The 22,978-nt window shown below is 41.4% G+C and overlaps 1 protein-coding gene across 1 annotated transcript in view; it reads right to left on the bottom strand.

Annotated features, from left to right (window-relative positions):
- LOC124411005 overlaps positions 1–18,978 on the bottom strand; it is a 195,151-nt gene extending 176,173 nt beyond the window's left edge. The window contains exon 1 of the mRNA XM_046889814.1: positions 16,816–18,978. Within this exon, the coding sequence (XP_046745770.1) occupies positions 16,816–17,944 (1,129 nt within the window). The 5' untranslated portion in view covers positions 17,945–18,978. The remainder of the gene's footprint in view (positions 1–16,815) is intronic.
- Positions 18,979–22,978: the final 4,000 nt, after the last annotated feature.

Raw genomic sequence — 22,978 nt, 5'->3', positions numbered from 1 at the left:
ACCAACGTAACCAACTGTTGGAAAAAATCAGACGTTACAGAATTACTGCGGCCGAGTGTACCGCAGCTTTACTTCCAGCCACTCAACGAAACACCGTGCGCACCGTCATAGATTAGGCGTGTAGGATCGGTTTAGCGTATCAAATGAGCTCCGAGTTGTTAGTTAGATAATCCGTTCGATCGTTCACTGATCAATTAACCAATAGGAGGTTAAACTCTTCATCTATCGACCGACTCGGCCTCTTATCACGAAATACTTGCTCTTCTCGTCTTTCTTTCACTCTCTGAAACGAGTAAGTGGTAATTTGGTTGAATTCTGGAAGATGGTAGTTCTCAATGGGGGTAAAACTTGATTCGATTATCTGAATAATTTTACACTGACCATACTCCGTTCTAGTAAAATATTTTGAATATTTGAATGGTCTGTTGTCTGTTTGGATTTCAATCAAATTGAGGTTTACACAATTTTTAAAGTGTGAATGTTGCATTTCCGTTGATATGAGCATGCAAAAAAGTTTTGCAAGTTGTTAGAGAAATGATTGAGACTACCGAAATCGCATTTTCAGATTCGAATAACACAGAGCGTCGTATTGTATTCACACTGTGGAACGAAATATTCTGCAAAAATTGAGAGGACGCGTAAAAGTGAAAGAAGAATAAAAATAGTCACGTGATACTTATTGGTTTATTTATTTATTTCGTCTTTATATATTATTCTTACTCTTCACATAATTTGTGACTCGTCTTGTAACAGATCAGTGTTTAAAAAATAATTACGCCATAAGTTCACGGTCGAAATCGCATTATTATTGGTCAATCAGAGCAGAGGAAGATCGTATATCTGTGCACTTATGTAGATTCTAATGGATCTATTGATGGCCGCTACTTATTCCGCGAGTCAATGCTAATTGGAACTTGCGGGGAAATCGATGACTGTATTGAGCGCCGTGGCAGACAAGCCGGGCTCCAATTACCTCCGAGCAATTAAGTGACCATATATATGTATATGTATCAACATGCAGGATGCAGAGTTATGTGAAGAATTTAAAATTTCTTCAGCATCCGCGATATTCAATACCAGACGGAAAAAACACAGCTAAAATCACACCGACAGCTATATATATTGCTGTAATACGAATGACGATCAACTGTTACGGCTATTAAATCTATACACTTGGAAAATTAATGCTGCGCGACTAATTACTTTACATGTCATTGCTATCCACACATAGACGGAATTTATTTACATCGAAGTCAAATGTTTCTCGATTATCAAGATTTTTTATTTCAATTTGCACGTTTTTAAAATTGATTTTTCAATTCGCATTAACGTTAATTCTCGGCAGTCGCATAGTTAATGTTAAATTTAACATTGTTAATAGAGTTTTCGCTATAACTAATAGGTGTCAATCAATTTTCAAACTCGTAAATCTCATATTTGTGTTGTTTCGACCTTTTTTTTTTATACATTTCAACATTCATGCGCGTCGAATGGATGTATAAATTTTTTAGCAAGTTGTCGGGTCATTTCAACAAACTTTGGATCAACATGTTTTTTTTACTCACGATCTATCAAATATAGTAAAACGGTTGCGTAACGTCCCTTTGAACATACAATTTGATGCCCGCAAGGATAATGGAACTAGATACTATATTTAGTCAAGATTTCTGGGTCAGTCCCATTCTCTGAAATCAAATTAATCATGTAGCAGGTCCGAGATAATAAAATCAGAGAAACCCACGTAACGCGATAGCGAGAACGATTTGAATATTAAAATAATAAATCGTGGTAAAATTTCCATCACTCAGGATTAATATATAAAACAGTTGAATAATAGTACTTGTGAATAACAGAAGCCCTCGAATTATTGATTCAAATATATATATATGTATGTATACATATATTTTTTTCTTTTTTTTTAACACAATGTCATAACAATCCTGTCTGTGGATTTAGCCTCTGTGTTACATCAGCGGATGGAAACGACTTTTATTTGAACCCGCGTTTGCATTCCACCTCTTTCACAATCTGATCCCAATTCGGTCGGTGAACGTGACGCCGAATATAAACCGAACCGCAAAACCGGTTGTACATTTTTCAAATCACACTTCATCAAACCCATATATTATAGAATACCAAAGATCGATACCATGAAAAAGAAATTTTTATATTCATCATTAGTTCAAAACGTGTTGTAGTAAAGTCGTATCTGAGAACATATTCCGCCTAGCTGATATGAAAGGAAGTATCGCGGATAAAAATTTTCAATCACACAATCATCACAAACACCTGAGTATTAAGTTAGTAACGTTACAGTAACGTTGCATGTTTAAGAAAAAATCGTTACTTCACACATTTAGTATTTTCTGAAATTTTGTGAACAATTTCGAACAAAACATACACATACATTTCTAAAAGTCAGCTCGTTGAAAACCGTTTAAAAATTGCAAAATAATGATTCTTTTATGATGTTTCGTTAGGTACGTTAACGTAACTAACTTCAACCTCGTAAATACTCATTGATTGCTTTTCAGAAGTACTTTAAACTTTTTCCAACTCGCTGATTTTCAATTTGTCTATCCGTGATGAGGCACAGGTCGTTCACACGAATATAAGATTGTAGGTAGCCGGAAATCTGAGTAAGATAATCGCATGAGCGTTAGATTTAGTGTTTTAGTTCCAAGGGACTCGAGCACACGCATATTATATCTATGTATAAAATGTATATATATATATATATATATATATACAAATATTATACGGACACCGCCAGTAATTTATTAACGGTAGTGTAAATTGTAAACCAACCGGTTTTCTTTCAACCGTTTGGCAATCGACAGCAGCAACAGCAGCAGCATCAGCAGCAACGGCGCACATCCTTGCAGCACCGGTAGTTCCGCGGATTCCATTCAAGATTGGCACTCACTTTTGCTCCGCCAGCAGGCTCATATCCATACATGACATATACATATATGTATATGACATGACAGCTAGGCAATTAAATATAAATCCGTATAATAACCAAGGCGAGAGATCTACACGACGGCTCAATGACACGATTATATTGGGCTTATAATTCGCGGCGAAATAATTTCTTATTTTATTTTTTTATTTTTTTATTTTTTCACACTCTAGCATAAAATTAGCATAACCTACAGAGAAAAAAAAGTGGAATTCCTCCTGGCGAAGGCGTCTCAGGGCCTCAAGGTCACGAAAAAGGAAACAAAAAAAAAAAAAAAAAACCAATAAAGTAGTTAAGGAATTGAAACACGACTTTATTTTTATACAAACAATCTCGTAGTAAGAAGCTACGCGAGTCCAATGACCAATTATTCGTGGTTTTTTTTATTTCTCGTCTTTTATTTTTTCATTTTATGCCGAAGCGTTGTTGATACTGAAGAAAATGTATGAAAAAAAAACAAAAAAAAACAAAAAAAAAATTACAGTCCAACCGCCAAAAAGGTGTTCGTTTATAGTTTGAGGCAATAACAATTCATCGAGCGTATTCTCACGATCGATTCATCGGACGAACGGCTACCAGATCTGAGATAAGAGAGTGTGAAAATAGACGAGAGAGTACATTGAATTGTTCTCAGGCCTAATAGCTCGATGACGAATTTGATCCAGCATCTTACAAGGATGCAGCTGACCCTCCACTCACAGCTGGATATGGCAGATCTTCGCTGACAATTGATGGGGAAACCGATGAGTCAAGCGTGTCCAACGACGTGGATACGCTTGAATCCTATACAGAAACGTAATCGAAAATATCGAGCCATATTGTTGAAGATCAAGGCCGGGATCTATTCGGGAGGGCAGGAAAAAGATTCGAAATGGAATCACGTTTTCATTCAAGAGACAATTTTGTTCCAGCCTTCGAGAAGTTCGATTCGTCTTACTTCGGCGTGTTACAATCCTCGTCAAAATACTCCTGCGGTATTGTTTTATTTCACTTTTTTGTCACCCAGTTTTGGAAACCACACGTACATACATTCCATTACGAGAAATCCGCATCGAAATTTTTAAGTCAGATTTCATTGTTTCTCTGTTCTAATTTGTTTTTTTTTTTTTTTCTCTCTTCGAGTTTATATAACTGTAAAAGATTGAGACGACAAATTCAATCCAATCCACTATGTTACTTGATTAAAGTCTTAGGAATGACGATTAATTGAGTAGAATCGATTATTTTTCAAACTATTAGGATTACAAAATGTAATTTACGAAATTTTGGTTTCAAATGCACCGTTTCAAAAGATACGAACTAATGAATTAATCCATTAATTCTTACCGATACAATCGAGTCGTGTTCGATTATTTTTTGGACTCGATTAATCAATGAAAAATCTTACCAAAAGACATAATTCGCAAATAAATTCTAACTAATAAAAAGTGTTGAATATTATTTACATTCTCACAATTGATTGTAAAATCTGTCATTATACGTATCGCATCGACACGTCAAGGACTCACTTAGATCCTTGGTTAGAAATGTTCTTATTTCTTATCATAATTGAACCGCAAAAAAATCCCACAAGACAATTGTTTTACTTGCAATATTCATATCATCGTATCCGTCTCTGCGAGAAACAATGTCGTTAATTCGCTAATAATCCTACTTGTTTTTCACTGCTTCGAATATCCGGTATTATTTATTTCTCAACACGAAGGACAAGAGATGGCTCGTTGACACGGAAAACCGCGCGTGTCGTGTATCAGGCACGTATTACATTCTGCGCCGAACAAGGGCCACACATAACGCCGGATGTGCGAGCCATAATTATACCAGAGATTGATTTCGGAGCTTCCGATTCCCAGAAATTGAAAACTCCTCTTCCTCTCATCGATAGAGACACGATCAGAGAAGCTGAAGTGCAGGGATCTATCAGCTTCCGGTGCAAATAATCATTACCCGGAATTTCGCGTAGGTTTTCTAGGTTGTTTCTGATTTTTCAATCACATTGATAAAAACTTGTCTCCTACACGAGAAACTATTTTATTTCTAGTATATAGCTATACTTCGTTGCAACTGTTGCTGCGAAACCGCCGTAACTGCAACTCTGTAAAAGGTTTTCACAAACGACGAAGACGAGGCAAAAGGTTCGCAGTCACGTTTTGCCATCTAGCTTTCCACGTGGATTCAATCCCTCCGAAGTTTCCAGACTTCCGGAAAACTTCGCTACAACTTGCCGCGTCGGTTGGTATAAAGTACGTAATATAATATTCTCCGCAAATAAATCAACAACACCTAGAGACCACGTGATTTGGAAAACGGAATCTCTCATCAACTTTTATAAATCCTTAAGATTTTATACGAATGACGTAAAAATTGAATACAACTTGAAACTCGTTTTTAGTTGTTTAAAAATTTCTTTTCTTATAAATTATATCTAGCCCCGATCATTATATATATTCATTTAATCTGCTGATTGTACACGTTGCGGAAACTAGATACGAGAATAGAACATACATCTCGCATTCTTTCATGCAAGTATATAACGTGCGACGTTTTACACACATGTTGGAAGCTCTGAGCGGATGTGGGAACTCATCTTTCCGTCCATTTGCTCTGCGCTACGTCGCCACGAGTGTCCGTTAATGCTGCGTACTGAGTTCGAGGAAAATAAGTGATCCCAATTTCCGAGTACTAATTATTCATGAAATAGCGACGTAGTCTATTTTATAATAGTTCGTGATAGGTCTTTTATTTCTTATTTATTTTTCTATCCCCCCCCCCTCCCCCCCCTCTCCCCATTCATTATTCAGATAATAAATTAGATGGTTGAAATCAGATTTCTCGCCTCGGAGGTCGTAGGAATAACGTATTGGACGGTCATAAAACTTGAGCCATTAAATTTCACCACAATTTCGTATACCCAGTGATATATTATAGCCTAATGGTAAGCAAAAAATATTCCGTGGTTTATAGGTTTGCGAATGCCTATGTAGAGGTCATATCAGCATACCGAACGCTCAAAATATTTACTACACGTTCGTTATAAACACTTATATTTCACGTTTCTTTAATAGTTTATTTATTTATTTATTTATTTTGACTATCGGAACGTTTGAAAATTAAACAGGTGAAATTACACGTGATTTCTCGCAACGTCAAAGAATTGATGTGATTCGTATGATTTCGAAAAGTTGTGGTTTTTTTTTCTTTTAGTTTTTTACTGATTTCACTCGCGCAGCACATATTGCAGCTTTGACCGAAATAACTCCAAATTCATAAATTAAGAATAATATTAACCGAACAAAGATATTCTGTCATTAGAAATTGTTGATCTGATAACGAGATAAGAAATGATTTTGCAAAACTGGGATTGAAAATGAAAAGATAAAATCATAACTAAAGTCTTTTATTATTATACTTATCATCTGGTTCAAATTTTTTTTTTTTTTTTTTTTTTTTTTTTCTGCATACAGTTTCAAGATACATTGAAACCTTCAAAGATACTTTGCGATCGTGAAAAACAAATGGAATAATAAAAACTTCGTTTATGGTTATCTTGAAGAGTTACCACAAGTCTCTGAACACCGTTTCCGCTATGAAAAACAAAATTAAAATAGCATGTAGCGAATATCTCGAAAGATTATAGACGCGTAACATGAGACCGATGAAAAAATGACAATTTAGTAAAAACTTATAACTTCGGAAAAGTGTACTTTGGGATAAAATTTTGAAAATCGTTTAAGAAAAACAAGATGTAAAATCTATTGGTTATCAGTGAGAAACTTGACTCGTTAATAACGTGAACGTATCGAAAACAGAATGACGTCGATAAATTGGTTTATTTTTCAATATTATAATTACCGCGACGGAATCGAGGAACGTTATCAAGGATTTCTTCAGGCGGTCTTGTGGGTCAGTAAACGGGATGCGCTGAATGGAGTGAATAAAGCTATTATGCGTTAACAACACGCCTTAGGGAACAAAGAGGCGACTTGTTAAACGAAAAGTATGGGAGTAATAAAGCGAGAGAGTCAGAGGTAGAAGCCTAGCCGCAGCAGCGCAGCCAAGGACCGGGAGAGACGGCTCAGAGAAGAGACGCTGAAGCCTAGCAGCGTACAAATTAAAGATAAAAGCAGATTTCTCAGAATCGCCATAACTTCTAAGGATTCCGACACCATGCCGTCCCTGCACGAAGCGTTTTCGGCGGTACTTCACGAATCACACTAGCTAGGTATCGTCTTCCCACTTCGCGCATGTATCTATCTACTCCATATGTGGTGTAGACACTTTCCATTTATCTTCAACGTTCTAATGCTCTCGTATGTACTCCTTGTCAGTTCGAGACACCACAGTCATCAGCTCTTTTTGTTTTTCAATTACATAATAAAAGTAAAAAAATTAATTTTAAAACAAACTGGAACTCGTGTTGAGACTATTTATTGAGACTTATGACTTGAGAACGTGGGGACAAAACCCGTCGTCGGTATATCTAAGAAGGGCTTTGTGGATCCCTGTATACACTTCCGAACGGAAATGAATTGCTGTCGAACTTCACCGCACCGGGATTTTATCTTCATGACGATTCGGCGTTAAACGTAGCACGCGATAATTCAAGAATGGTAAAGACGCTAGGAAAAAATAAAAACACTTTTCTTCAACAGTATCGCGACGGAAAGAAATAATGAAAAAAATATCTACGTTGCTTTAAGTATCATTGTGCAGTTTCACGTACTGTCTGCAATTGTACAATGTAAGGCTTCACAGCTTCGAACAAGTTATTTGTATTCCACAATTATGACGAAGCCTTCTTTGTCTATGGCAAGTGAACGGAGCTCCATTGTCGTTCCAACACCGATGTACCGATGTAGGAAGTAGTCGTGATAGCTAGTCAGTTACAACGAGTATCTGGTGATGGTTTGACCACAATTAGTACCGGTGAAGGAGCTTATTTTCAATTTGCGAAACGTCATCGAGCCAACATGTTTATATATATTCGCGATTACACAATTTCACGCAAATGGATGTACGTACGCTTGTTGACGTCTATAATTCTACGTCGCTTATGGCTAACCAGCTCCTCAAAGCCACAAAGATAATATTTTCTTCAAAGATAGAATCTAAAGTGCGTGGTTACACTGTCCAAGCTGAAAAGGGTTTTCCAATCATTCCGTGGATGAATGTTCGCCCTCTTTCTTGCACGTTTTTTTCTTTGGTTCCTGGTGGCGCTAGGATGACGAGGTAAAGTCGGCAATGCGCAGCAGTGTAGAAATATTGTGAACCTGGATGTATTTTACCCCTTAGTTTCTCTGCCTCATCCCTTAACACCCGACCAAGTTCTCCAGGCTACTCCTCTCGCCCCGGTTTCTGAGTTGCGGTGGCGTGTTCAGGGGTGTTAATTGGGTGGGGTGTATCGCATAGCTTGGACCGGCGCGGCGCGCTCGCACGGCAATACGGGGGACCGGTTATGGGGAGGAAGAGGAAGAGGAAGAGGAAGAGGAAGAGGAAGAGGAAGAGGCGGAGGAGAAAACGAGGAGTAACTTACTCCACGGCACTGGATGGGCAAACGATCAATAAGCGATTCACGCTTCCCGAAATACCATCTCCAACAGCAGTTCCATTCCCTTACTTGCCACTTTGCCGCATTTATATACCTGGTGGTCGCATTTGACGTATTATAAGTATCCTCGGCAACACGCGGATTTATTAACTCAGTTCCTGTAGTGTCGACTCAATTTAGAAAACCCTCTCGTTAATGGTTGGCCGATAATTATCGTTGTTGCAATTGTTTATCGTTTTGATTCTCCGTTTGTGGATTCATTTTTTGAAAGCCTCTATTAGTCGTCATTTACGCCGGTTATACATAAGAAGAAATGCATTTTTGACTCTCTACGGATTCAAAAATAAAAATTGCTTTTTACAAATAAATGAAGTTCACTTGATTTCCCTGATTTACTTTATTGGTTCAATCATTTCTTGGATACACGTAAGATGTACTAAACTTACTGAAATCAATGCAGTGTACATTTGATACAATTTTTCCTTTCTGACAACAAGAAAATATTGGCTAAGTATTATAATAATCACATAATTTAGTTGTTGGGAATCCCAAAAACATTTACCTGATTGAAATAAAAATTCCTCGGTTTGGGTACATTTTTTCGAAACAAAAACTTATTTTGCAGATTTAAATGGGGTGAAATTATTTTAATACTCTTTAGCCAGTCTTCACTTGTGATTGGAAAAGGAAAAGGAAAACTGAATCAAACAATCTTTGCATGACCTTACGATTAGTAAGTTTATGAAATCTAAATAGGTACGTCTTATTTAAATTCAACAAATGAATACTGTAATGAAAAAATAAAGGGTGTCAATCGAATAATATTTATTTGTGAAAAGCAACTTTTTCCCAGTGAATAATTGCCATTTGTCACCGTTCCCAGTACCTTCTCATCCTATGTTATACGCGTTCTAAATCAATTACAGGATAAGAGATGACGATATTAACCCTTACACCGTGCGATTGCTTTTTTATTTTTTACTCTTCTGCTACGTTGCTCAGTAAACATCGCAATCAATACTGAATAATTCGTGCAACAATTATAAAGTATCGATAATCAAAATTACAGTACAGTTGAATTACCGAACATGAGTAACCACCGTTAAAAACAAGGAATAGGCACGAATGACAAACTGAACATCCATGAGATAAATTTACGATAAAATGAACGACCAAGCTGCACAGGTACGAAGAAAATCACTATGAATGAACATCGTAACTTGGGACTATGACGAGTAACATTAGAGTGTTAATTCCGTGCATGACGACTTAGCATTGTATCTATATATACTAGGGTGCTTCATTTGAAACGAACATTTTTTTTTTTTCGCTGACACATAAAAATTTTGTTCCTTCTATCGAAAAAGAAATTTCCTGAAAATTTGAGCCCTTAATCTTGATTTTAAGTGGTTCCGCTCGATCGATGTATATTTCCTATTTAAATAACATGTAATTCATGATTTTTTAAATTTAAGTTAACATAGCTCCGTTTGATTTCATGGTATTTCATTGCGATTGGTCAGAATTTGTAGTATATTAGTGACACTTTGAAAGTACCGACTAACATTTTTTTGTACTTGAACCCGTCTCATCGGTATTTCATATTAAATTTCATATTTTTTTGGGGATTTCAATATATTAAACTATTTGTACCTTTTGGACTACGCACCTCAGAAAATCCATACAGGGCTATTTTTGTAGGAAATTTAATTTCCTACAAATTGTTCCTTGACAATTTTTTTATAACTTCAACTGTTTTGTTGATAAGTACGAAAATATAACAATTTTTAAGAAAATTGGGCTTTCGAGACCGACACCGATGAGACGGGTTCAAGTACAAAAAAATGTTAGTGGGTACTTTCAAAGAGTCACTAACATACTACAAATTCTGACTAATCGCATTGAAATACCATGAAATCAAACGGAGCTGTGTTAATTTAAATTAAAAAAATCATGAATTACATGTTATATGGGAAATATACATCGATCGAGAGGAACCACTTAAAATTAAGATTACGGGCTCAAATTTTCAGGAAATTTCTTTTTCGATAGAAGGAACAAAATTTTTATGTGTCAGCGAAAAAAAAAAATCTTCGTTTCAAATGAAGCACCCTAATATATACATAACATAGTTTACAAGCTAAGCAACATTCGAATACGATTCCGGTAATCCACATGCAATAAAACCGAGCTGCATGCTTGTCCACACGGCTGTAGGAACAAGTACGCTATTAAGTGTCTGACATCGGTCAGTGCTACCTTATACCTTGCACTCCTCACTCCAACTCCGTGGTCCAGAGCGAATGAGAGCCGGGGTCAGTCCTGTCCAACATGTTGAATGATAGCGAGACGCGTCGTCTCGGGCACATGCATATTATTGTCTGACATTAGTGTGTTGTGGCGTTGTGTCTGCGCCTCGAGCCCACGATCACACATCGGAGCGCATACCGAGCTGAAAGACGCGAGGCATTATACCTACGGCTCGGAGTGTAGGAAGGCGTAGAGTTGCGTTGCAGGTGATAACCTTTTGATTATCTCACATTCCGTTCCCTGCAGTCCGCGAACGCCTATAAGTATCAACCCAGGACGGCGGCCCTCGTTCGAGTCGTCTTGCTGGAATGGACTCGCGCTTGTAACTCGCGTGTGCGACGCATTAACACGCGATCCTCGATATCCTGTTTGATACGATTGATGCGCCAACCTTTTCCCGAGACTTGAATCATACGCTTTATTGAGATCAGCACTGGTCTTGATTCGTTATTTCTTTTCATACGTACTTTGAATTTATAATTCCATTCTCGAACGTTCTTTCATATCTCTCGTATAGTTTTTGGGGTCTTATTTTTAATAGTTTAGTTAGGGAAGTTTTAATAAAAAAAAAAGATAGCATTCAAAGTATTAATTTTTCATTACTTATGAGTTTTACAATTTTTTTTTTTCGTCATTATTACACGTCGTGAGTGTAACAAACGTGTACACGCTCGACGATACATCACTGTTCACGTACCAATTGAACAACGGCGGCGCGTAAATATCCAAGTAGATTGTATATTACCTGCCAGGTGAAAATATACACGGATAAATCATCACCGTACGTTTATACCGTTATATTCTTACGTTGTGCCTATACGTTACATACAGTAATACCTCCTGACTGCCTTAACACATGTTGCACTTAACTCCGAAGGTGAATCACCAGCAGCGACAGTCACGCCCACGATTGTACACCGATTTCCTACGGACTGCACCCGCAAACTGTAACCCCCCTCCATGACTATTTCCATAATCGATTAACCATCAGATGCACCTGCCGAATGTACCCAAAAAATCGGATTTGAAAATAATTATTCGTAGAAAATAGTAGGAATCTATAACGATATTCCGTTGGTATATATATAATATTATTACGTTCCTCTGTTATATAGACGTATTATGTAATATACGTGTATTGTGTACAGCTGGTCGAGGGCTATAATCTTACCCTGCGGGATGCGGCGGGGCGAGGCGGGGCGCCCGACGACTCGTTAGGAAGTTTCCTTCGTTTCGGATATGAGCGGTTTCCCTCGACGCCTTCCCAGGAAGGCTTTGCCTGGTTATATAACCTATAGCGCACCCACCCAAGAAGTTTACCAATTATGCAAATGTATATTAAAGCAATCTGTGCGCGGCTGTGGAGAAGGTATGCGAACCTCCGAGCCTAGTTTCCCATTCCTCGCGCAAGTAGGTATTTGTATTATATACATACAGTATATATGAAATAAGAGCTTCATATTCCTGTTCGGACTTCATTATTGTAATGAGCATGATTAAGTCAGGCCTCGTCATCGAATCAATTACGTAGATATATTTCAATATATAATTTTTGTTTCCTCATCTTTTGGGTATACATACCGTAACGAGAGCCAATTATCGAGCTCGCGATAAAGATGCGATGCGACGCGATTGGAAGTTCGATGAAATCCGGGTACTTGATCCTCAAGTGCCCCATTAAATAGTCGATTTAGTCTGAATCAATCGATTCGTGTACCGACGCTCGGCGATCTGTTAACGAGCAATAAACTGAACCCACGCAATACGGGAGCCCGACTGATGAACTAAGAAGTTGGCAAACCTCGGACGCCGCTGCAAAGGGTTCGAGGTTCGGCGATGACCGTCTGCGCGCGTGCAGCGTTTGTGTGGGAGAAGAATAAGAATAACGAGAAACCTGGCGACGCCGAGCCTGCAGATCGTCCTAATCCCGGCTTGTGTCAGCGAGAAACCTCAGGAACGGCATAATAATTCTCTTAACGCTGCCCGCATAAATATTCAAATAATACCAAAGAAAAAAAAAAAAAGAAAAAAAATCAACGTCCAGGGTTACTGAGGTGGAGGGGGGGAGGGGGAGATTGGAAGCGAAGAGGAGGAAGAAGAAAGTCCCGAAAGTGGGATAGAGACCAAGCCTTGAATAAAATGACGCATTGTTTGCAAGCCGCTTCCCACCCACGTTACTGAATACAATGAAAAGGGTTGAGAAACTCGCTGCTGCTGCCGTTGATGGTCGTTGCTGCCAGGATCACGGAGCCTTGGGGAAGAACTAATCCTACACGAATTTTGTCACTAAGGTACGACGCGGTGTGCGCAAAAAATATTACAATTCGAATGTGCCAGTCGCTGCATAAGATGGTACCTACTTACGAAATCGTCAAAAGATCGTTCGGTACCGGATACGTGCGATGGATATGAGGAGTCGTTGAGCCGATGTTGAATGAGTTTGTAAATCAGTTTCTTACGCGGTTATGCCGAGACTGCTCGACACTTAATAACACCAATCGACGCTCTAACGATGATCGTGGTACGGCAATTACTCGTACATCCATTCGACATTGGTTATAAAAACTACACGCGAAGCTGTGTTTGCAGAATGCAAGGTCCGGGGTATGGAGCCGTTTAGTTAAATGGAACACTGATTGCCAGCGTGCAGAGACGCGGAAATATAGAGGTCATCGCTAACGTGTGACGCGGTGGCGTACATGAGCGTGGTTCGATAGTAAATATCGGTTTCATACGGTGCCACTTCATTGTTGTTCCAAAAGGCCATCTGGCCCTGTGCAGCGGGACCAACCATAACTAATAAATTATTAATATATGGTAACGCGACAGAGCTCCACATATCATACCAATGCCAGGGCAGAGTGCAGAGGACTTTGTTTATTCATCTTCTCCAGCACCGAAGACGACGATGCTCATTCTTCTCGAGTGCTCTTCACCGTTGACTTCTATACTATACACACAACGCAGGTGTCAACAGTGGGAAAGTTGCCGCAGAGCGGAGGATCTACGATGAAGTAGGGACGTGGTGCATTGTGAAAACGATTTTCGTCACAATCTAGAATCACTGATGCATATCCGAGCGTCATGCATTGTACCTAAGCGATAGACAACGATCTTTTATGCACATCTCTTCCGCGGATGAACGAATATTAGGTAGATGATGTAAATACGATTGTGGCATTCGCCGCGGAAGATGATAAATTTGGGTTATCAAAAATGTTCCAAGTGTGCTGAAAGAAGCGTTTTAAATGAATGAAAAGGCAATTTGCGATTTGGTCGGTGGTGGGTCGATGGACGCCGTGCGGTTGGAAAAACGAACTAACTCGTCGGAGGGAATGCGGAGAATGGGCTGCTGGGGGGTGTTAAGAGGCAGTTTGCACTCCCTCCACACCCGCAGAGCGTAGTTTATGAACCTGTGGCTTCTTCCACCAAGCAGCCGCCAAGCCAGCGACCCGCACCCCTCTTCTCGCCGTTCTTTATGTATAAGGTTCCCGGTGTTCCGCTACTCCATTTTAAACGGAGTATATAATACCTAATGGCTGTAGAGTAAAGTGGATGCGAAAATTGCGCCGTTGTGTTGAGATGAATTTCCGATAGCTGTAGGTATACTACCAACAAAGAAAGTACATCAGGAGATAGTCAAGGACGTGCTTCTGGTTGGGCATCTCACAACCAAGGCCATATCGAGTGGTAACACATGTGGGACTGTTCAGAGCGATTTAAATGTCGAGCTAATCGACGTTGGAACCAGAAGAAGATAAGGTGCCCTCGAGCGTCTTTGCGGTGGCCAAGCTTCACGCCCGTTCAAGCTTCGAGTTCTGGCGGGGTCCACGTGTGGTGTGGCATCTTGCTTGCGGGGCCTGTCTGTGATATATCACGAGCCTTCAAAAGGACGGGAGCGAGCGAAACTTGACCTGAAATGGGGAAATCCTCCCGCCCAGTCAAAATACCTTATAGCTCGACACATGGCGCAGGCATAGAAGAGGTTGGCAGGCCCACGCGGTCTGGGGCCTTCAGCATGGGATATTCTAACGGAGGAGAAACGTGGCAGACAGAACGGAGCCCATTATGTTGAACATCGCATTGGTGTATAATGTATATGGCAGGGTATGAGGCAGTGGCGTTGCTGCGTCCATTAAAAAGCCTCTTTGAGAGTCTCTGGTTCTAAATACAGCCTGCGATATGCGCTCTGGAGTCGAAACAACTGACAATAAGAGCCGTCTTCAAAAGCTCTTAACTCTAACGAGACTTCTTCGGCCGATCTACGTTGAATAATCAAATCAACGCTCGTATTGCCACGGAACTTTACAACCGACATAAAACGCGGGCAAATCTGTCGATGACTAGCACCGGCTACACGGTTAGAATAAAAATTAATCACGCGGCGAGGAACCGGCGAAGGAGGAGGCAGAGGGTCGCGCAATACCTTATTTGGATCACAATTTGGTTGAGTGGTTCCTCGTCACCTAAATCCGATACTTCAGTTCCAGATACCGACATAGAGGGGAAGTCCGGAGGATCGAAATTAAGGTTTGAAGGAATACAGATTTTTTTTTATGTCTCGAACCACTGGGTTTAATTGGGTACTTCTATGGATTTGTAGGTTTAACTAAGACTCCGGTATTCGTTGAACGATATTGTTTTTCTGCCGTCGTAAATGAGATAACGACACAATTTTTTTTTCCTCCTCGTCAAGGTTGAGCTGTTCAAAGTTTGAAATCTCTTTCGAAATGAATACACAACATCACGCCGTGAATTCGAATGGTATTAGTTAAGTCAAATTACAGAACAATGTCATTCCGAACAAAAAAAACATGCAGTAGTATATAATCATCGAAGTTAGATGCGAGTGTTTTTCTTATGATTATTCCAATGACAAACACCTATGATAATGACATGCACGAGTCTAAAGAAATGATCTCAGACCAAAAGGACTTGAGAAATTGAAAAACTTACTACCAATTACGACTTGTTTTCAAACTGTTACAAATATTCAGAAAAACCAGATGGTATGTTTACGATTCTAAGGTAAAAGTTACAAACTGTACTCGATGGTACGGAAATTGTTGCCGTTGACGGTCACTGGCGCTGTTGCTTCTTCGACATTTGATTTTCGAATAATTTTAATCATCTCGCGCTACGATCAGCAGCACGCGGATCGAATATGATCTGAGATCTGTGTGACGGCTGACTACTGTTCCGTGTTAGATACATATGAATGTACACCAATAATACATACGACGAATACAGATGAAAATGGAGATCCGATCGGATCATTGATTCAAATTATTCTAACGCTGATTAGTGAGACGGTTGGCGATATACCTACGTGCGTCCACGACATGTGACTGAGATGATCGTTGACTAATGTATTGTTAACGACAAGATCGAGAGTCCGGGTACACATATACGTAGGATATGCATACATTTAGCTGAAACTCCGAATTGAGTCCGCCGCAGATATGTTGATATATTCGTCAATGAGATATGCTAGTAACAACGCGTGTCACTTCCTTGGACTCACGCAAACACGTTTGCAAGTAGGCGTGTAGGCGACATACATCGACACGGAATTTACGCCCAAACAATTGCCAATGGCGTTTATTCCCCCTCTAGTTACAAACACCATCGCAGGGACTGTCGTGACCGCAGAGCATTCGAACTTTGATTCTGAAATGATATCACGTTCACCGTAAAATTAAAACTATAGTATAAAACCATTACAGCATTGTTACTGAAACCGTAAATAGATCAATTGCCAAAGTTTACCGGAAGGTCGAACTGTCGCGTGAATCGTGAGACGGTTATCAACGTGGCACGTAATAGGTACAAAGGACATGTCATGTATCGCTCTACTATCAGACAACACTCGTGTGTTGCTTGAATTTAGGCGCCACATACATAAATTGAGTTCTAAATTCCGTCATACATGTGTGCCTGCTTTCCAATTCTATTAAAAAACTTGAAAAATCCGATATTTGTAAAAACAGCTAACCTTTGACGGGTTGTCTGGCAGGTTTCCCAGGCACAACGAGGGTCGCAGCGTCAGCGGGGTGTCGTCCGTTGTGAAGATAAGCCTGATTGGCGTTATGATGAGCAGCCATAACGTGATGGTGTTCGATATGCGGTGGTTCTCGGAACGGATTCGGCGGTGTTCTCGAGTATAACGACCTTCCACTGAGAACAGAAGAGCTCGGCGACGTCGGGGGACTCCTGGTCCTCGGTGTCGTGGTTAAATTAAGCGGAGCATCATCCTCCTCCTCAGCGGCGAGATGATTCAACCCTCCACCGTGACCACCCCCATCCTGATACCCGGGGCCTTGTTGACCATGAGACAACCTAGCCGCCGATGCGTCGATTCCGGCGTTATTAATCAGTTTCGGAGAGGCGATACTCGCGCAAGATGAGGGCGACCTTAACGGCGGTGCTGGGCTCGGCGTGCACGGTGGCGAGGTTAAACAGCCCGGCATCGATGCCGGTGAATGGGGTGGAAGAGGGGAGTAAAGGGCGAGGGGGGCCCGTATCATCGGACTTGTCAACCTCCGGGGTGTCGGTGCCAGGAGTTTGGTGGTCCCGCCGTTGTCGTTCGCGGTGTTGTTGTTCACCACGTTGTTGTTATTGTTGTTATTGTTGTTGTTCAGGTGGTTATGGATGTGGTGCATGCTCAGGCCCGAAGTGGCTCGACCCCAGCCCAGAATGTCGCTGATCCTGTGGGGCGTTGGGGCCCGAGGTGGCGCTGCGTAGACGTGCGCGTGCCACGAGTTCACCTGGAGGGCACCACTGGTGACACCGCTTCCGTCACCGCCTCCGCCGGCACCGGCACCGCTTTCAATCGGCAAGTCGCATGCGGCTGCGAGGGTGCCCTCGGTGCCCTGCATGTCGCGGGCAGAACCCCCGTGAACATCGGATTCACTCGTCACCGTTGCGACACCGGACTTCGCCTTGGTCTCGTTGTTGTTCTCGCATGGCACTATCGACTCCAAACGGTTCTCCGCGCCACCTCCAACCACCTTTTCATCCTTTTGCTGCTGGTGTTGCTGTTGTTGCATGCTATCTGTGTCCGTCATCACGCGATGTGTGTATGTCCTTTTACCTTGCTTACCGTGAGGGTCCCGAATTACCATTCGACGGAAATTTATCGTGCACAATCATCGTCGTGCGACTTGAAAAACATCCATCTTGGACATGCCGTGACTCGTTAGGTTTTCAGAAGACCGACGATTCTTCTTGATATTACTACGATCACAATTCCTCCTCCTTTTATACTTGGGAAACCAGAGTTCTATGCTTTAATTGTCATTAGCTGGCGACGATTAGTACTTTAATCTTCTTCATTTTGCACATTATTTCCCACGAAATAACGCTCTGTAAGGTAGATCACTACCGTTATCACATGTACACCGTACGCGTACATGCAAACGATATATAATGACTACGGTGACGAGTATAATCCAAACGACCGAGCAGCAGTAGCAATTAAAACACCGCGTGATTGTTATCGGGAACGATGAGGCTTTTTTCTATCCACAAATTGAGTCACACGAGGAGACTCGAATAATATCCTCAGGGTTATTTGTGTAACGGTATCGATCCAGTTTGTCGCGGCTAAGTGGCGGTCGTACAACGATTCAACGGAATTGAGACGAAGACCGTTTGAGACGCTCAATAACATCTAGTGCCCGTTAATTATTCCTGCACTCGCTGGCAGTTGCGTGTCTCTTTTTTACTCTCTACTTCTTCTTCCTCGTCATCTTTTACGTCTCCTCCTCCTCCTCCTCCTCCTCCTCCTCCTCCTCCTCCTCCTCCTTCTTTTTCTTCTTCTACTTCTTCGTTCCCGACGCCGAAGTCACCCCTCGAGGATGTCTCGCGGCACTAATTGCCCGCGCGTAATTAAATCTCGTTAATTAGCTCAACGTCACTGTGTAGCCAGCCAGCCCTCGGGCCGTTAGCAGTTAGCGGGCCAGCCACTAAGCTTATTGCTCGCGCATTTTGGTGTCTGCGCAGGAGATGTGCGCGGGCTTATGATACAGGGCTCCGCGACTCGTGGTGTTTTTAATTTTGTGCCACGGTGTAATTCCTCTCCGCGCGCTTTAACCCCACCGTGTTTCACTCCACTTACACTGTTTACGCACGCAGCGTTCAGGTGCGCAGAGTCTTGTTGTTGGTTTGGATTTTTTACGTATCTTCTATTCTCTACTCCTTTCAAGTTTATTTATTTAATCTTCTCAAATTGCACAATTGTTCAACGCGACCGTGAATCCTTTGGTGTATCTCAAACCGCAGCTCGTACACTTAATCTCTCACTTCACTATTGATTAACCACTGCGTACAATAATAGAGTACAAGTGTAAAATGCGAACTGTTTAAATTTTATAACTCAAAATCGGGGATAAAGAACATTCGAATCCTTTAAACCATCTTTCCCTTCCACTGTCAAAAACCACTATAACATATATTCTTTCTTTCAATAGAAATTGAAAAATATTCACTGCAACAACCGCGGAAAATACCGTTTAACCTTGTCAGGCATATCATATCATATCATATCACAAACAGTGCACAAAATCCGCGTTCAACGTACATACAATTCAATAAATCAAAAAAAAAAAAAAAAAACGATCAAACACTAAAAGTAAACGAAAAACCGCAAATATCGTAAAAAAAAAAAACGTAACAGAAACCAAGATAAATGAAAATCGGCGAAATCGCGTTCATCGACACATTACCGACCGAAACGCGACTAAGATCCGAGCACCCACGTGTTACGGGGCAAATCACAGGTGACCCAGCGCGCACGCGACTATAACAACACGGTGTGTAGTACCGGGTACAGAGAGAGGAGCGACGAGCACGTGTTCCCCGGGTCCGGGCGGGTTAAAGTGGTGGGAGTAGCTGACTGGTGTATATAACGTGGGGGCGAGACGCGATACACAGAACGAACGCGTGCGCCGGCTGCCGCCCGATTACTGACTGATTGCCGCAAGATTTAGGGTTGCGGCTCACGTGGTGGGGATGGACTGCGGCGGAGAGGCGGGGGTGGGGGTGGGGGGAACGGCGGGGGGGGGGGGGGGAGTGCGACTCGCTCTGCGCGGCACGGCTTCGTCGCCCCGAGCGGTGGCAGAAGGGGGGCGGGAGGGAGGGGGGAGCTGACCGAGGAGTTAACTGTCGGCGCGCGCGCCCCCCTCCGGCGACCTCGATCCTCTCCTCTCGCTCCTCTTGTTTCTTCTCTTCCACCACCTCCACCTCCACCTCCACCCATTTCATCGTCGCGCTATTCGCGCGGAGGGATTGATACACGGTGCTGCAAGTGGGAGGAAGCATCGGTAAGAGTAGGAGGAGGAGGCGTTTGAAAGGACAATTTATTCGGAGGCGGATGGTTATGTTTTCACGATTTATTTGTTGTTATTTTACAGCATTGCTGGACTGTGGCTAATTTACGCCTCACGTTTTCGCATCGCGTTGCCTGGAGGATCAAGCCTATAACTTCGCGACGCCCCGTCGGTAACTCGTTAGGTACTAATACGCCGATGAAGATTGAAGCAGCTTTGTTTTATGACGGCGTTCGGTGTTTACTCGGTTAAAAGCCGACTTTCTTGGCTATAGCCCCCTCCCCCCCCCCCCCCCCCCCCCCCCCCCCCCCCCCCCCTTACTACTGCCAAATGGCAATATTATGCACACTAATTACCGTTCAGCTGGTATAATACTAGCCAGTTTCGACCATCGCCGGATGCAACGATTTAAACTAACGACAGCTCGACTCTATGTCCTTCTCTATAATCGTGTATTCACTTGTACACGGTGTTTGCAACAAAGGTAACTCACTTCCTGCTTGCAACAAATTTATCTACACACCATCATCGGCGCGATATCCGATAAACCAATTTCCTTTTCTACCACCACTAACTCCACTACATCCATAAAATCGCGACGCCTAGATCGATGATCGCACTTACCGGGGGCACACACGGGTCAGTTCATCGTCTCGCGGATGTGTTTCTCCGCTGCGTGCGTGTGCGTGCGTGCATCATTCAGCGGTCGGCAGGGGCGGAGACTGGCTCGAAAGTGGGGCCATCATATCGGTAGTGGGGCTTGAGCTGAGTCGTGGCGGCGGGGGAAAACGGCAGCCGCGCTCAGCCGGCAAGTAGGTACGAACTGATTTCAGGGTGCGCGAGGCGATTCGCGGGGGGTGAGGAGGGGGGGGGGGGGGGGGGGGGGGGGGGCTGGCAATTAGCGGACAAAACAGCGATCTTCCATACTGATTATTGATAGGGCCTGCCGCCCGACTCGGGGAAACGCGCTTTTGCTTCTTCCCCTTTCCTCTCTCTCTTTCTCTCGCTATCGCCCGAATCGCTTCATAATAATTCCCGCTTCCACAGAATTCTTGACAGCTAACAGGACCGATCGTACGACGCGTGTGTATAAATCACAGACTGACGATTCGTAGAAGTTAATTTCGGGTTCTTCGACCAGCCTGACAATGAGCTCTTAAACTGTATGGACCGCAATTTTGCTCTCGCCGATTACAGAGGAGGAAACCTTCGATCGGGGGTGAAGGGCGACTGCCTGGTGGTGCCTTTCTCGACTGTTTATGCGATACCTCTGCAATAGCGAATCCGGCTCCGGTGTCCGGTATTTAGGTACCTGTTTTCTTGAGTTCTGTTGTTTACAAATATTGTGCTACAGCTGACGCGTCTCCTTCAAAATATACGTATTTAATTTCACATTCTTGGAACTCTTTTATTTTGATGATACACGAGTTTGGTTATAATTCATGATTTCCTGTTTCTTTCTGTGTAATTATAGAATTTCTACTTGCCGAAAATTTATCTCATCTTGTACATGGAAAATTCAGAATTTTCAGAACAATGTACCTTCTCAAAACTCTTGAGCTAAGCAATTTGATATTGAAAAAAGGATTCTTCCTGAATTATCTTTGAATATTCTGTAAAAAATTGTTTCTCCGATACGAATTGAAAAACTTTTATGCCGTGTGTGGACGTGAACACGTGAAGATGAAAGCTTATAACCTCACTCAAGCCTTTGAGTAACTTGATGCTCTTCCAAAAATAACCATTAGTAAGAAACAGCTGTTGTCAAGTATCCAGAAGTTCGGAATTTGCAAAAATCATCAATTCAATATCAAACACGTAGTTCATAAGCCCCCGAAAATATCAAACTCAATTTTTCGCGAAGTGAAACACTACGCGAGCGAGGATATGCGTACAGGTACAGCGGTAAGCATGCAATTGGATATCACAAGCCTCGTGTACTCGTTGCAGCTGATCGTGAGCATCGTGGTGATTCCTGGAAGAGATTGCTCGCACGCTATAATGCAGATATGATTGCAATTATTTGCAAACACGTACTGCAGATGGATGGGGTACAACTGAAGGCCTCTTTTCCACGTCGGTATATAAGTTCAGTTTAATTACCGACGGATTATCCCGCTCATTAGACAATATGTTTGCAATTTTACTTGTAATTTTTTTTTTTTTTTTAACGTAATACAGACTGTACTCTATAAAGTTATAATGAATTCTATATTTCCCCTTTTTGACTGAAATAAGAATTCGAACATGTGATTTAAAAACTTGAATTTAGATGTTATCTAAGATATCTCAAGTATTTTTTAGCATAAAATTGATCTGGCAATAACGCATCTAACAAATTTTTAAGTATGGCTGACTGATATTTTCATGAATTTTCGATCATTTAGATTAAAATATTTACAACAATACACGTCAGAACACGAATTTCTTTTTAATCATTTTTGCGTAATCTACGGAAATTTGGTTAATATAAATTACAATTTTTTCTATTTTTACCTTTAGCAGCTGTGCTTAAATTGTTTTAAAAATATGCTCCTTACACAACATTCCTTATTAACTACATGTTAAATATCCAATTTTTAGATCTTTCGAAAAAAATTATTACATACGTATTTATTAACGATTAATAAAACATCAAAAATTCAGTTTTTTAACTTTACATTGCTCTAATGTCTGAACAACCGTAAAAAATCATATTTTGTCAAAACTCATTTAAGTGGATACCTTCAATTTATTCACGCTTCCTGTTGAAAAAGTTTATTTCTATCTACCCATTTAGCTACCTTCGGTATAATTTCCAGCGAATTGATCGTCCACAGTTGTTTCCAT

Source organism: Diprion similis, chromosome 10, assembly GCF_021155765.1.
Source record: "Diprion similis isolate iyDipSimi1 chromosome 10, iyDipSimi1.1, whole genome shotgun sequence".
Lineage (NCBI taxonomy): Eukaryota > Metazoa > Arthropoda > Insecta > Hymenoptera > Diprionidae > Diprion > Diprion similis.
The sequence above is the reverse complement of the archived record's forward strand: the minus strand, read 5'-3'. Positions and strand labels throughout refer to the sequence as shown.